Source organism: Pan paniscus, chromosome 2 (assembly GCF_029289425.2).
Source record: "Pan paniscus chromosome 2, NHGRI_mPanPan1-v2.0_pri, whole genome shotgun sequence".
Lineage (NCBI taxonomy): Eukaryota > Metazoa > Chordata > Mammalia > Primates > Hominidae > Pan > Pan paniscus.
The window spans coordinates 57524543-57539633 of record NC_085926.1 but is presented as its reverse complement, the minus strand read 5'-3'; the positions used below and the strand labels follow the sequence as shown (position 1 = coordinate 57539633).

The window sequence follows — 15091 nt, the reverse complement described above, 5'->3', positions numbered from 1 at the left end:
TTGAAATGTGTTTTCTTATGTAGCCAACTTTGCTTGCATATTTTATGTACCGTGAACAGTAACACAGATCCCACTGGTAGGTTACTAATTGTATAAAGTGGAGATCTAGATTGTTTTCATGTGTATAACAGCATGGGGAACACTATTAAAAACGTAGTTTTTCTAAAGTCAGATCAAGGGTAAAAGGAGGGCCTGGCATGGTGGCTCACGCCTGTAATCCTAGCACTTTGGGAGGTTGAGGCAGGAGGGTCACTTGAGACCAGGAGTTTGAGATCAGCTTTGGCAACGTAGTAAGACCCTGTTTCCCCTGTCTCTACTTAAAAAACTAAAAACAAAAAAATCAGGTGGGGGGTGGGGAGGGGCAGCATGTGGAGTGGGGTAGGGAGAGTAAAAGGCTGTAATAAAATGAACTGCCCAAAAAGCATGTATGTATGTGTTTTTTAGTTAAGGTTAATTAAACAAAAAAATTCAGGTGCTACTTGTATGGCCAATATAGAGACTTAGTGATGCTACTTTCCTACAAAAAAGTTTCACAACCACTTTTCTTTTTAACAGGGCAAATTTTAGAACTTTAACAGAAAGCTGCATATAATTCATACAAAGGTATACCTCATAAACTACATCTATTAAGTTTTAAGGGCTCAACTTGATAACTGAGTAACTTAGTTTCTGTCTATATTCTCATGTTGCATTCTTAATGGCTTGTAAAGATTCAGCTAAATTTATGGATTGAAAATTCCAAAATCAAATGCATACTTTTAAAAAAAATGTATATTTTTGAATTGTCAAATAAATAACAATGGCCGGGTGTGGTGGCTCACACCTGTAATCCTAGCACTTTGGGAGGCCAAGGTGGGCAGATTGCCTGAGCTCAGGAGTTCAAGACCAGCCTGGGCAACATGGTGAAACCCCATCTCTACTAAAAATAGAAAAAAAAAAAAAAAAAGAGTCTGGTGTGCTGGTGCATGCTGTGGTCCCAGCTACTTGAGAGGCTGAGGCAAGAGAATCGCTTGAACCTGGGAGGCAGAGGTTGCAGTGAGCCAACATAGCGCCACTGCACACGGTCTGCAAGACTCTGTCTCCAAAAAAAAAAAAAAAAAAACCACCACTGGATTAACCAAAAGGAAATTAGAATTAGTTGATGATTAGGTAGGGCAAAGTGTATGTTTAGTTTGTGTTACTTGTTAGAAATGCAATTTCCCTAGCCAACTGGATGAATTCTCCTTTCTTCCTTCCAAAGAAGACAGGTGTCATTTCCTGTAGGATAAAACTGAACTGTAGTATAATTGTTGTGTGTGTAGTCTTACGGGGCATCAACTAGGAAATATAAAACATCAGTGAATAAGTTAGGGCTAGGTATTTAACCTAGTTATGCAAAGGTGTTTACATGGACTGTAAAGGGACTAGAGAATCCATGTAATCTTACTCGTGATGTAAGGCAGCTCTTAGTACCATTGGAAATTACTTTTTTTTTTTTTTTTTTTTTTGAGATGGTTTTACTCTGTCACCCAGGCTGGAGTCCAGTGGCAGGATCTTGGCTCACCAAAACCTTTACTTCCTGGGCTCAAGTGATCCTCCCATCTCAGCCCCACAAGTAGCTGGTACTACAGGCATGAGCCACCATGCCCAGCTAATTTTTATAGTTTTTAAAGAAAGTATTAGGCTGGGTGGGGTGGCTCACATCTGTAATCCTGGCACTTTGGGAAGCCGAGGCGGGTGGATCACCTGAGGTTGGGAGTTCAAGACCAGACTGACTAACATGGAGAAACCCCATCTCTACTAAAAATACAAAACTAGCCATGCATGGTGGTGCATGCCTGTAATCCCAGCTACTCGAGAGGCTGAAGTGGGAGAATTGCTTGAACCTGGGAGGTGGAGGTTGTGGTGAGCCAAGACCGCACCATTGCACTCCAGCCTGGGCAACGAGTGAAACTCCGTCTCAAAAAAATAATAATAAAGTATTAGCAACTTGACACATTTACCCCTAAAAATTATTTTTTCTTCAGTCTTTGTATTTTTTTTAAAGTTCCTTTTTTTCTTTTTCCAAACAGAAGTGGTTTAAATGTTTTGGGAGAAAGTATTGAGAGATAATCCCTAGCCTTTCCCTGTTTTATGCAAACATAAAATCACTGTCACTGTCCTTATTTATTGAAGTATTATGAAATAGTTGATGCTATCAAGATTCAATGCTTACTGTTCATTCAAATGTTAAACCTACCATTGGTCAAGCAATAAGAGTTCTCTGTGACCGCCCCTATTGTACAGAACAGTTGATTATATCCCTAGATTAAAAAGTATTCTGTCAACTAATTGTCAAATAATGTCAGTAGAGAAACTGAAGAGAAATTGTGATTCCCTTACAGGATCACTTGGCAGCATCAGAGTTGAGGATAGTACGATTATCTGCTCTCTGGTTCCCCTGTCCAATAAGCATTTTTTTTTTTTTTTGTCCATAACATTTCCCATTGTCTTTTGTCTCACTTTAACATAAGCTGCTTTTCTGTGATGTAATATCTTGATATTTTGTTAAGAGTTTCAATTTCCATGAAATTTTCCACTTACCTTATATACCCTCCATTGAAAATAAAAAAGGCATTGTAGCTCATGCTTGTAATCCCAGCACTTTGGGAGGCTGAGGCAGGAGGATCCTTTGAGGCCAGGAGTTTGAGACCAACCTGGTAAATATAGTGAGACCTCCATCTCTATTAAAAAAAAAAAAGAAGTGTATCTTTTGTGGAGAGTATTGGTGTCTCATTCAGACACTTCAGTTTACTTGAGTATACAGAATTATCTTTCAGGCAGTAGTAATTACTTTCAGGTCACTTACTATGATCAAACTTTTTTTTTTTGAGACAGGGTCTCGCTCTGTCGCCCAGGCTGGAGTGCAGTGGCATGATCACAGCTCACTTCAGCCTCAACCTCCCAAGCTCAAGCGATCCTCCCACCTCAGCCTCCCACATAGCTGGGACTACAGGCCCACGCCATCATTCCTGGCTAATTTTTGTAGAGATGGGGTTTCGCCATGTTGCTTAGGCTGGCCTTCAACTCCAGAGTTCAAGTGATCCACCCACCTAGGCCTCCCAAAGTGCTGGGATTACAGGTATGAGCCACTCTGCCTTGCCCAAATTTAATTAAATGTGAAATACCTGGTTCTTTGTCATGGAGGTTTGAAAGTGACTCCTAACTTGTCATTGAAAAAAGTGCTTTACTTTTTTTTTTTTTTTTTGAGATGGAGTCGCTTATCACCCAGGCTGGAGTGCAGTGGTGTGATCTCGGCTCACTGCAACCTCCACCTCCCGGGTTCAAGCGATTCTCCTGCCTCAGCCTCCCGAGTAGCTGGGATTACAGGCAAACACCACCATGCCCGGCTAATTTTTGGTATTTTTAGTAGAGATGGGGTTTCACCATGTTGGCCAGGCTAGTCTTGAATTCCTGACCTCAGGTGGGATTACAGGTGTGAGCCACTGCATCCGGCCAAGTGCTTTTCAATGGGGAGAAACTGGAGAGAAAACAAGTGCTTGTACCTTCTGGTAGCTCGTACTTCTGGATGTTTCAATAATGTAAATATTGGTTACCAGCTTTGGTAGAATTAGTATGAAAACTAGATTGAATAATAAGTCTGTAAGTTCATTACCTGAGGATCTAATAGGGAAAATATATTTCTACTAGTATATACATGTGACATTGCATTCATGGGCCACTACTGGAAGGTTACTTGGCTGCTGTTGTTTCTTACTATGCTACTTTTAGAGGACTATCCCTTTATCTTAAATGGTTAAATTCTAATAAGATTATGAGAAATGAATAGCAAAAGTGCTTATCTAGACACAGGCAAAGAATAATTAAGGTAGCTATACTATTGGATGCCTGCCAGTATGGCTTCATGTGTTAGAGGCAGTGGAGTTAGGTTCCTTCCTGACCTTGTCAGTCATTTTTCTATACTGTTCAAATGATACATTTTCAATTTTTTTTTTTTTTTTGACATGGAGTCGTGCTCTGTCACCCAGGCTAGAGTGCAGTGGCATGATCTCAGCTCACTGCAACCTCTGCCTCCTGGGTTCAAGCGATTCTCCTGCCTCAGTCTCCGGATTAGCTGGGACTACAGGCGTGTACCACCACAGCCAGCTAATTTTTTTGTATTTTTAGTAGAGACGGAGGTTCACCATGTTGGCCAGGCTGGTTTCAAACTCCTGACCTCAAGTGATCCAACCGCCTTGGCCTCCCAAAGTGCTAGGATTACAGGCATGAGCCACTGTGCCCGACCACATTGTCAATTTTATTGGGCATGTAAGTACTTGGTGTTGGACAGCTTATCCTTGCTTTCTGGGAACTCACCAGATTTTGGTTACAGTGTTTCTTTTTTTTAGGCTGGGAACTAAAGGGATGTATGAAGCACAGACTAAGAAAGATTTGCCTCCCGGATGGTCCTGAAAAGGCAAGGGATGATGGATTATTATATTATTTATTTTTTAAGGAGGGGTGGCTAAACAACAAATAACATTTTTAAATGGGCAAAGTATTTCAAAAGACATTTCTCCAGAGATATATAGATGGCCAACGAGCACATGAAAAGATGCTTAACATCGTTAACCATCATGGAAATGCAAATCAAAACCACAATAAGATGCCACTTGACACTAGGATGCCTATAATAAAGAAGATAATAAAGTGTTAATGAGGATGGAGGGAAACTGGAACCCTCATATTGCTGGTGGGAATGCAAAATAGTGCAACTGCTTTCCGTAATAGTTTGGCAGTTCCTCAAAAGGTTATCGCAGCACCCAACAATTCCATTCCCTGTATGTGCCCAAGAGAAACAAAAACAAATATTCACTCAAAAACTTGTACACAAATGTTTATGGCAGCATTATTCATAGAAGCCAGGAAGTGGAAGCAATTCAAATGTCTGTCAACTAATGAATGGACAAATGTGGTACGTCCATAAGATGGAACATTCATCATAAAAACAAACTCCTGATACATCCTACAACAGTAAGAACCTTAAAAACATCCTAAGTAAAAGAAGCCAGTCACAAAAGACTACATAAATTATATGATTCAATTTATATGAAATGTCCAGAATAGGCAAATCCACAGAGACAGGTTAAGTTGTTGCCAGGAGCTAGGGGGAATGGGGAGTGACTGCCAAGTGAGTATGCAGCTTCTTTTGGGGGCCAGTCCTTGTCAACTGAGTTGATATGCAGTGACAAAAAAAGCTCTTAAGGAGAATGGGATTATGTGACGTGAGCCACTGTGCTGGCCTGATTCCATTATTTATAATAGAATTATTAAAAACTCTACAGCTGGGATAGAAATACCCTTTCTTGGTTTAAGATACCCAAAACACTATAGCTCAGCTTTTCTGAGGAAGGCCACTGTTTATTTCTAACTGATTTTATCTTTGGATGTACCATTTCTCCAAACTATTCCACAGGGGATATAAGAATTATATGCAATAAATCCTTTTTATTTTATTTTATTTTATTTTATTTTTGAGACAGAGTCCCGCTTTGTTGCCAGGCTGGAGTGCAGTGGCGTGATCTCGGCTCACTACAACCTCTGCCTCCCGGGTTCAAGTGATTCTCCTGCCTCAGCCTCCCCATGCAGCTGAGACTACAGGCGCGCGCCACCATGCCCAGCTAATTTTTGTATTTTTAGTAGAGACAGGGTTTCACCATGTTGGCCAGGATGGTCTCGATCTGACCTCATGATCCACCCGCCTCAGCCTCCCAGAGTGCTGGGATTACAGGCGTGAGCCACCGTGCCCAGCGCAATAAATCCTTTTAAAAGTGTGTATATCACATTTTAGAATAACTGAGGAAGTACAATTGGAATGTTTGTAACACAAATGAATGCTTGATGTGATGAATACTCAATTTACTCTATCAAAAGAAATATGTCCCACATAAATATATACACCTACTATGTACCCATAAAATGTTTTTAAAAGTTGATAAATATGTTTTTTTCTGGAGAAAAAATTTGTTTTTAATTTTTTTTAAAAAAGGGCTATGTGTGCTGGCTCACACCTATAATCCCAGTACTTTGGGAGGCTGAAGCGGGAGAGTCATTTGAGCCCAGGAGTTTAAGACCAGTCTGGGCAACATAGAGAGACCCCCATCTCTACAAACAATTTAAAAAATTAGCCAGGCATGGTGGCATGCACCTATAGTCCCAGCTACTCAGGAGGCTGAGGTGGGAGGATCGCTTAAGCCCTGGAGTTTGATGCTGCAGTGAGCTATGATCATGCCACTGTGCTCCAGCCTGGGCAACAGCAACACCCTGTCTTATTTAAAAAAAAAAAAAAAAAAAAAAATGTGTGTGCTGACTGGGTGGGGTGGCTCATGTCTGTAATATCAGCACTTTGGGAGGCCGAGGTAGGTGGATTGCTTGAACTCAGAAGTTCAAGACCAGCCTGGGCAACATGGTGAAACCATTTTTTTTTTTTTTTTTTTGCCTATAAAATATACAAAAATTAGCCAGGTGTGGTGGTGCGCACCTGTAGTCCCAGCTATTTGGGGAGGCTGTGGTGGGAGGATTGCATAAGCCCAGGAGGTGGAGGTTGCAGTGAGCCGTGATGGCACCAGTGCCCTCCAGCCTGGGTGACAAAGCCAGACCCTGTCTCAAAAAAGAAAAAAAAAGTGTTTATATTATTCAGTATAAGAAAGCCAACTAAATAAAGCCTATCCATTTCCCCTACTGAACCATCTTCAATATATAAGGAACACAAATGGTATGAAACTGGCACAAATGCAACCTAGGAATACTTCAATACACTAAAAAAAAAGTACATCAATACTTCATGATAACATCATTAAAGTGAATTACTGGGCAAAATGGACTGTGTTATATAAATGCTTTGACATACATTCAATACATAAATTGGACAGAAGATAGAGATGAATAATTCAGTTTTCTGTGAAATTTTGCAAGGAAATTTTAAATTTTGAGTAAAAATCTAACACTGACAGTATGAACATGGATTTTTGACAATCCAGAATTTGCTAGCATAGCAGATAGGTGAACAGATTTACTATATTTAAGATTATTTTGCCATTTATATATAAAACTAAAATTTAGGCCGGGTACCGTGGCTCATGCCTGTAATCCCAGCACTTTCAGAGGCTGAGGCAGGCAGATCACCTGAGTTCAGGAGTTCAAGACCAGCCTGGCCAATATGGTAAAACCCTGTCTCTACTAAAAATACAAAAATTAAAAGCAGTACTGTATGGTTATTTTGAAGTTAGTGCTAAGAAGAAAAAAAAAAAACGAAGTTAATACAGCTCTAGTATTTTCAACATTTAAAAAAGTACTTTCATATAAAGTGAGAACACAGAACTTATATATTACCCATATCAGTTAAAGCTGTTAAAAATTGTCCTCCCTACCCCCTACAACATGAAATCTAGAGTGGTTTTTTGAAGACAGGGTCTTGCTCTATTACCCAGGCTGGAGTGCAGCACACCTTGATCACAACTCACTGCAGGCTTGACCTCATGGGCTCAAGTGATCCTCTGGCCTCAGCCTCCTGAGCAGCTGGGACTACAGGCATGCACCACCATGCCTGGCTAATTTTATTTTTTGCAGAGATAGGGTCTCACAATGTTGCCAAGGCTGGTCTTGAACTCCTCAGCTCAAGTGATCCTCCTGCCTCAGCCTCCCAAAATGTTGGGATTACAGTCAAGAGCCACTATGCCTGGCCCTCTAGATAGTGTTGCCTTCCTGTACTATATTAAGCAAATTATTAAAATTCTCAAAACTGAAATATTTTTTATTTGTGTTTAAAAACTTCATTTTCAGGGCAGGGGGAGGGATAGCATTAGGAGAAATACCTAATGTAAATGACGAGTTAACGGGTGCAGCAACCAACATGGCACATGTATACCTATGTAACAAACCTGCACGTTGGGCACATGTACACTAGAACTTAAAGTATAATAATAAAAAAAGAAAAAAAGAAAATTAGTTTTCAGTTATGGAAGGTTGGGCTTGTAATCTCAACTACTTGGGAGGCTGAGGCAGGAAGATCATTTGAGCCCCGCAGTTTGAGGCTGTAGTAAGTTATGACTGCACCACTGCACTCCAGCCTGGGTAACAGTGAGACTCTATCTCTTAAAAAAATTATGCTGAGAATATTTTCTGAGTTGTCACATGGGTCTTGTGATAAACTAATAATGCAAACTTTTATTTTTCATTATATATAAATATTGGATTTATTCCAACCAAACCAAATGGAACCTCTGCCTTTATTTCACGGCTGGAGAATGAGATACAAAAGATGTCAATTTCCATCGTAAGAACCTTCCACAGTAGTGTTCTTTGGACATTCTCTCCCTTGTATTAGGCTCCTCAGAAATCTGTCTCCAGACTGAAACCAGCACATTCTGATGAGATCATAGCTTAGTACTCAGAAAAATCACTACTCAGTGGAATTCTTGAAATTTTGAAACAACTGATTTTAGCATATAGAATTTCAAAAAGAACATACATTACAGCCAGAAACGATTGTTTGCTCATGAATTTTGATTATTGGCAGACACATTTGCTGTAGCGGCAACTGTGCAAGAGTTCATTTTAACAGAATAATATGTTCTGAAATACTCTTTTATAATCAATATAAAATTTTAGAATGTTAATTCCTATAGCAAGAACTTGTGACATTATAAAATGTGGTTTACCATAGAAAGTCACTAGATTTCCCATGTTTTCTTAAAATTAAATGTACTAAAAAATCCAAATGTAATAGAAAAATGCAATCACATAGGTGCTTTAAACAGACATTTCTGAATAACACTGCATTCTAACTCATGAGTACAAAGAAATGTGTATGCTATTTATACATTTTCTTAGTGTTCCCTACCTTTGGACTCCAATCATTTTAACGTATCTGTATACTGGAGATTTGATCACAGTATATGGCACTTCACAATAACATTCCATGTCCTAATAATCTGAAATGTCTGTATACAATCTGAGTATATTGTTTAGTCAGAAAACATCAAAATTAAGGATATAGGACATGGAATGTCTGTTAAGTGCTGAGTTTTTCTGACTAGAGTTTAATCTAGCCAGTGTTAATGTGGAACCTGTATGCTTTTTTCATGAGCATGTTTGAATTTTTTCTTTCAAAATGTTTCTCAACTTTTTGATGTGACACTTTGTTTTCTCCCAAGTCACTCTAAGGGTTCTATCAACATCTTTCTTTGAAAACAGCACAAAAACATATTTTTAAAATGAAAAAAAAATTCACAAGAGAATCAAGTTTTGGTTTTAATCTACTATTTGCATATTTGTAAACTGCTGTTAAAATGCTCTCAAAAATGTTATTTAGGAAGGCACAATTTGGTAGCATCAATTTTTTATTTATAGTTTTTTCTAAACAAGATCCCAAGAAACTTCCACTTTAATTTTTCCCTTGGAGTACTTAAAGTACTTCAAGGTTCAATGTCAAATGCAGATAAAACCCCTTCATTTTCAAACTTACTAAGAGTTAACAATACATTTGATAGTGAGCAGAATATGAAAGTACAGATGTTATCAAAAGAGGAAAATTCTTATGATACTAGGTTCAGAGATTAAAGAATTTGAAACAAGGGCTTTCATGACTGGGGAAAATCAAAGCTTTTCTTGAAGGGAGTGGGCTTTTAATACTCGAGCTATTAATTAAATGCAGAAATGAGATAACATAGTTATCCTGAACATCAAAAAAGCAACAGCTAATACAGCTAATGCATTATAAATAATGTATTTGATAACTGAATTAGTAAAGCATGGTTACCACTCTAGGCTAGACACTAATCAGTATAACCATTTGTAGTTTCTAATTTTAAAAAGTTTGGCTTCATATTTAAATTTCATTTTACTATATATATATTACATATATACACACTGTTGTCTGTAACTCAAACTATAATGCTTGTCTGTAAAAAGAATAGTTTTTTATTTCAGAGATGCTTAAAAGTCCCACTACTCACCCTTTTTCCTGTTTATAAAAACCAACAATTTTGAAATTACTTCTAGTGTAGAAATGCTCAATGATTCATCCAAAATTTCAAGCCCATATCAGTAGGTAGTTTCTCATAAAGTAATGTGCTGTATTTTCTAATATCATATGGTCAAATACCCTGTTCATTTATGAACATTTTTCATGGGCAAGAGTAACTGAAGACAATGGGATCAAGTTGAATATGTTGCTACTCACTTTGAATACTAAATTGTGCTTGCATCCTAAAAATTAAAATGAACTGCAGTAAGAATTAGAATATAAACTGTGTTCATTTGTACCATACACTAAAAACTAAAATCCTAAAAATAAGAATGAAAATACCTTACTTGTTCATTGAAAAATGAAAGATGAGAAGCAATAACAATTGGTGACGATTTATTTTTATCTTTCGTTAAAGCTCTGAAATTGTAGTAAATCGCTAACTAAATTGAGGTAGAGGTAGACCCTAATGTTACTCCTTCCATGTGTCAAGTCTCTCACCTTAGGTCTCTAAGGTCACCTATAACTTAAGTCTCTCACCCTTAACTTAAATACATTTTCCCTCTTAGTACATAAGCATGATTCATTTTGGAATGTGTTGTCATGAAAGAAAAATTAAGATCATTCAAATGGTACTTTAAAAATTCTGAACTCCTAGCTAAAAAAATTCTCTTATAAAAATGTACACAAGGGCCGGGTGCGGTGGCTCACTCCTGTAATCCCAACACTTTGGGAGGCCGAGGCGGGTGGATCACCTGAGGTCAGGAGTTCAAGACCAGCCTGGCCAACGTGGCGAAACCCCATTTCTACTAAAAATACAAAAATTAGCCAGACATGTTGGCGCATGCCTGTAATCCCAGCTACTCGGGAGGCTGAGGCAGAAGAATCGCTTAAACCCAGGGGGCGGAGGTTGCAGTGAGCCGAGATTGTGCCATTGCACTCCAGCCTGGGCAACAAGAGTGAAACTCCATCTCAAAAACAAAAACAAAAACAAAAACAAACAAACAAACAAAAAACACGCTAATTCAATCTTCCTTTTCTGAGAGTCTCAAGTTGGAGAGAAATAATTCAGTTTTCTATTTTGCTAGTAAGAAATATATTTGTTTCTCCTCCAATTGTAGAGGAAAACAAGGAAAGAGAAGATGTATGATGCAAACATCAACAGTTTCATAACGAAGACATCAGGAACATAACTAGGAGGGCTGAACATTTTACCATTCCTCCTTGAAGGTTACATATAAGCTTTGATTCATATTAAATTTTCTGCTAAAATAACTACTTCCTTTTCAGACTTCAATTCCATTAAACACACATCTATTTCCATTTTAAATCACATACAAGTGCTATGTGATCAGAGGGATGGGAAACACTAGGTAAGGCCTGGTGGGTGGTAACTTCTTCATGACTAGGTAATGGAATCACCTGTTCAACCTCTAAAGTATTTAAGTCAATGAAAATGTAATCTAGACATCCATGAAAGCCACCAACATAATTTGTGTAAGCAGGTTCACCACAAGCACTTTTCAGCTTGAAGAAATGCGTAAGAGACATATTGCATCTTTCCTCCTCCCCATTGGAAGCCCAGTCTTCATGATCCTCTGGAATGCTGCCATTGATGACAAAATGATACATTCCTGTTGATGGTGTACTATTAAAGTCCCCACAAAATATAACTGGTATGCCAGGATACAGATCACATGAAACATGTCTAATGTGAGCCAAGGCTACTGCCATTTGAATGAGGCGAATATACCCACCTATGAATATAAAAAACATTAATGTAAGTATTTTTTAAAGTTGTCTTTAAGTTAAAAAAGAAAAACTACACAAATTACAGTCTCTGGGTGACGTTCAAGATATGCATTTGTGTAAAACAGCTTTAAACAACTTTAAGCGTGTTTAAGTCACTTGTGATACCAAATAAAACCTACCTTTAGGATGCCAGTAAAGATGGGTATTAGCAACACATATCCTTTTAGAAGAGTCCTTTGTAGACTGAAGAACTGAAACCTAAAATAAACGGAAAGTGCCAAGAGTTCAGTTGGCATTTGCAAATCTCCTGAATGTTTTTGTTTGTTTGTTTGTTTGTTTGAGTTTTTTCGAGACAGTCTCACTCTGTCAACCAGGCTGGAGTGCAGTAGCGCGATCTCGGCTCACTGCAAGCTCCGCCTCCCGGGTTCAAGCGATTCCCCTGCCTCAGCCTCCCGAGTAGCTGGGACTACAGGCGCGTGCCACCACGCCCGGCTAATTTTTTTGTATTTGTAGTAGAGACGGGGTTTCATCGTGTTAGCCAGGATGGTCTCGATTTCCTGACTTGTGGTCCACCCGCCTCGGCCTCCCAAAGTGCTGGGATTACAGGCATAAGCCACCAGGCCCGGCCTGTTTTTTATCTAAGACTAATGGCGAACTAACGTTTTCTTCCATCTCCTTCCCTTGATGAACTAGGACTGCAGTCATGAAATCCAACTTAAGTTTCAGGATCTACATGACTAGGTTCAGTGTAACATGTTTTAATAATAGTCCAATATGGGCCGGGCGCGGTGGCTCACACCTGTAATCCCAGCACTTTGGGAGGCTGAGGCGGGCGGATCATGAGGTCAGGAGATCGAGACCATCCTGGCTAACTTGGTGAAACCCCAAACCCCATCTCTACTAAAAAAATTAGCCGGGCGTGGTGGCACGCGCCTCTAGTCCCAGCTACTAGGGAGGCTGAGGCAGGAGAATCGCTTGAACCCGGGAGGCGGAAGTTGCAGTGAGCCGAGATCGCGCCACCGTACTCCAGCCTAGGTGACAGAGACTCCGTCTCAAAATAATAATAATAATAATAATAATAATAATAATAATAGTCCAATATATAAAGCTAGTAATATAAACAATACATTTTACATGACAACACTTTGACTGGAGAAAGTGTTTTCAAGTGTAAGCACAGGCTTTGGAGTCAGGCAGACCTGGGTTTGAATACTCATTTCACCATTTATAGCAATGTGACCTGCAAAAAGATGCTTTTCTAGACAGTTTCGTACTGGCAGTCACTGACAATACCATCCACCTCATGGGCTGTTGTGTGGAGTCAATTAAATGATCTTATAAGGTGCATGAAACACCTTAGGTACTTAAAAAATGGTAGCTGCTCTTCTTATTATGAACAAAATCAATTACTTAAAAACTTTAACACAAGAATGACATCTATAAAATGGGAATAGGGGACTTACTGTGAAGATTCAATGAGCCTATGATTAAAAAAAACTAGTTTATATTTATGGAGCACTTCAAAACACACCACGCTCTTAAATTTTAAGTACTTTAAAATGTGCCAGAACAGTGCTTGGCAAGTAGTAAAAAACATTAGCTACTATTGTTCTTGCATTTAGCGTGTGTCCCTCTCGCTAGATTGTAAGCACTGTAAAAGTCCCTGCTAGTCTTGTTCAAGGCAACCTGCAGTGTGGCAGGCACACCAGAGGTGTTCAAAAAATATCTGCTGAATGAATGAAGAGTAAACTTTGTGCTGAAGATACAAGGGCAAACACACCTTTCAACAATATCTGGATACTTTCATCGCACTTTTAACCCCCACCTCATTCCTCGCCTTCCTGGCCCCTAAAAGTGGGACAGTATGTGAAGAGACGGGCGGAACTACTTTACCTGAAGAACAGAAGATCTCTGGAGCACCTTCTCCTGCGCTGATGGGTACAAAACTAGTTTCTCCAGCAGTTCTTTGTGAAGTGGGTCAGACTCGAGGGCTTCGTAGAATGAAATGTCATGCTGGCTAAGAAGGCTGAACTTAGACTTTCGGTAGAAAGTGGCCAGGCCTTCGTGCTGCTTGATTCGAAACACCCCCTCGAGCCCGAAGGCCTCTAGGGCGGGTACCAAGCTGTCAGAAAACACTGCGCGGTCAACCTCCTGCAAACAGATGACATCGGCGTTGTAGCCGGTGAGTTCCTTCTGGATAAGGTTCTGGCGGTAGTCGAGCTCCAGGGCGTAGGGGGCACAGTATGGGTACAGAACCGTTCGCGAGAACTCAGTCTGCGCGTACGTGTCTGCCAGGATGTTGTAAGAGACAGTGCGGATGAGAGCGTCCTCAGTCACCTTCTTCGTGTAGAGATGCCGGTGGTCAAAAGTGCAGGTGCCAGGCCCAGCCTCTACCACACACACACTTTCCAACACCCGGCTGTGCCCAAAGCGCTGCCCATCGCCTGGGGTGCAATGAAGCTTGAGCCTTAGCCCGATGTCGGCATTGGACGGGGTGTAGACACGCTCTTCCACATCAGTCTCAGTCCAAGAAGAAGAAGGTGAGGAGGGAGACAATGACGAGGGGACACCGACCTCGGGCTCCGCCGCTCCGGGCTTGGCTTCCTTATACCAGCGGAAAAGGGAGCTGGCGGGATCCCCAAATTCGAGGCTGAGTTTGGGGCACACAGGGAACCCGGCCATGATGTAGCGCGGCAACTGCAGTTCGGTGAAGGCGGGCGGGTTGCGCTCCACCTTGTACTTAACATCGCCGATCTGCAGCACCGCGCCGTCTTGCCAGGCATCCACGTTGAGCACGTCCTCAGCCACTGCCTCTTCCCGGTAGTACAGCTTCACCACGGGCTCGCAGGCCACAGCCGGCTCAGGCCCCGGCCCTGAACAGGCCGCACCGCCGCTAGCATTCGGCCGGCTCTTCCTGCTCTTCTTGGCGGCGGCCGCCTTAGCGTGACCCTTTAGGGCATTGGTAGCGATGCGGCTGAGGACTCGACCCAGCGGCTCGCTCTGGTCGCGCTGCATGTTCTTGTGGCTACCATCAGCCAAAGCGAATGACAGGCTCAGCTTGGGTTCCGAAGGTACACAGCGCACTACAGCGCGCTCCATCGCTCCCGCCGCTGTCTGGCTCTCCGCTTCAGCCCGGCTCAGCTTCTCCACCGCCGTCCGGATCACCCGAAGCGCGGCGCGGGCGCCTGGGAGCCTCCACATGAACCTGGTGGCCTAGCGGTCGACAAGACCCGCGGCCGATCAGCGGCCTACTGTCAGGTGGAGCTGAGGAGCCGAGGCCGCCGGCTTTGATCATTCAGATCTCGCGACTTCCGGCTAGCGAAGAGAGGGAATGAAGTGCTTCCGACACGCACT

The 15091-nt window shown here is 41.1% G+C and overlaps 1 protein-coding gene across 2 annotated transcripts; it reads right to left on the bottom strand.

The window, feature by feature from the left end:
- Positions 1-1246: 1246 nt before the first annotated feature.
- On the bottom strand, positions 1247-15065 carry PDE12 (phosphodiesterase 12). 2 transcript variants are annotated; one of them, XM_034956714.3, is made up of 3 exons: positions 13631-14938; positions 11917-11995; positions 1247-2702 (listed from the first exon to the last, which is right to left on the bottom strand). In XM_034956714.3, exons 1-3 carry the CDS (start codon positions 14936-14938, stop codon positions 2536-2538), a joined length of 1554 nt encoding a protein of 517 aa, XP_034812605.1. In that variant the 3' UTR covers positions 1247-2535. The 2 variants fall into 2 exon arrangements, with proteins under 2 accessions (XP_034812605.1, XP_003818753.3); XM_003818705.7 differs by lacking the exon at positions 1247-2702 and adding an exon at positions 4840-11742 and having other exon boundaries at positions 13631-15065.
- Between the last annotated feature and the right edge of the window lie 26 nt (positions 15066-15091).

Coding starts and splice junctions, on each gene's coding strand:
- PDE12 (XM_003818705.7), bottom strand. CDS start 14,938: ATGTGGAGGCTCCCAGGCGCCCGCGCCGCGCTTCGGGTGATCCGGACG. Junction 11,996..13,630: donor AGAGATCTTCTGTTCTTCAG/GTAAAGTAGTTC, acceptor CGTTTATTTTAG/GTTTCAGTTCTTCAGTCTAC. Junction 11,743..11,916: donor TCTTTACTGGCATCCTAAAG/GTAGGTTTTATT, acceptor TTATATTCATAG/GTGGGTATATTCGCCTCATT.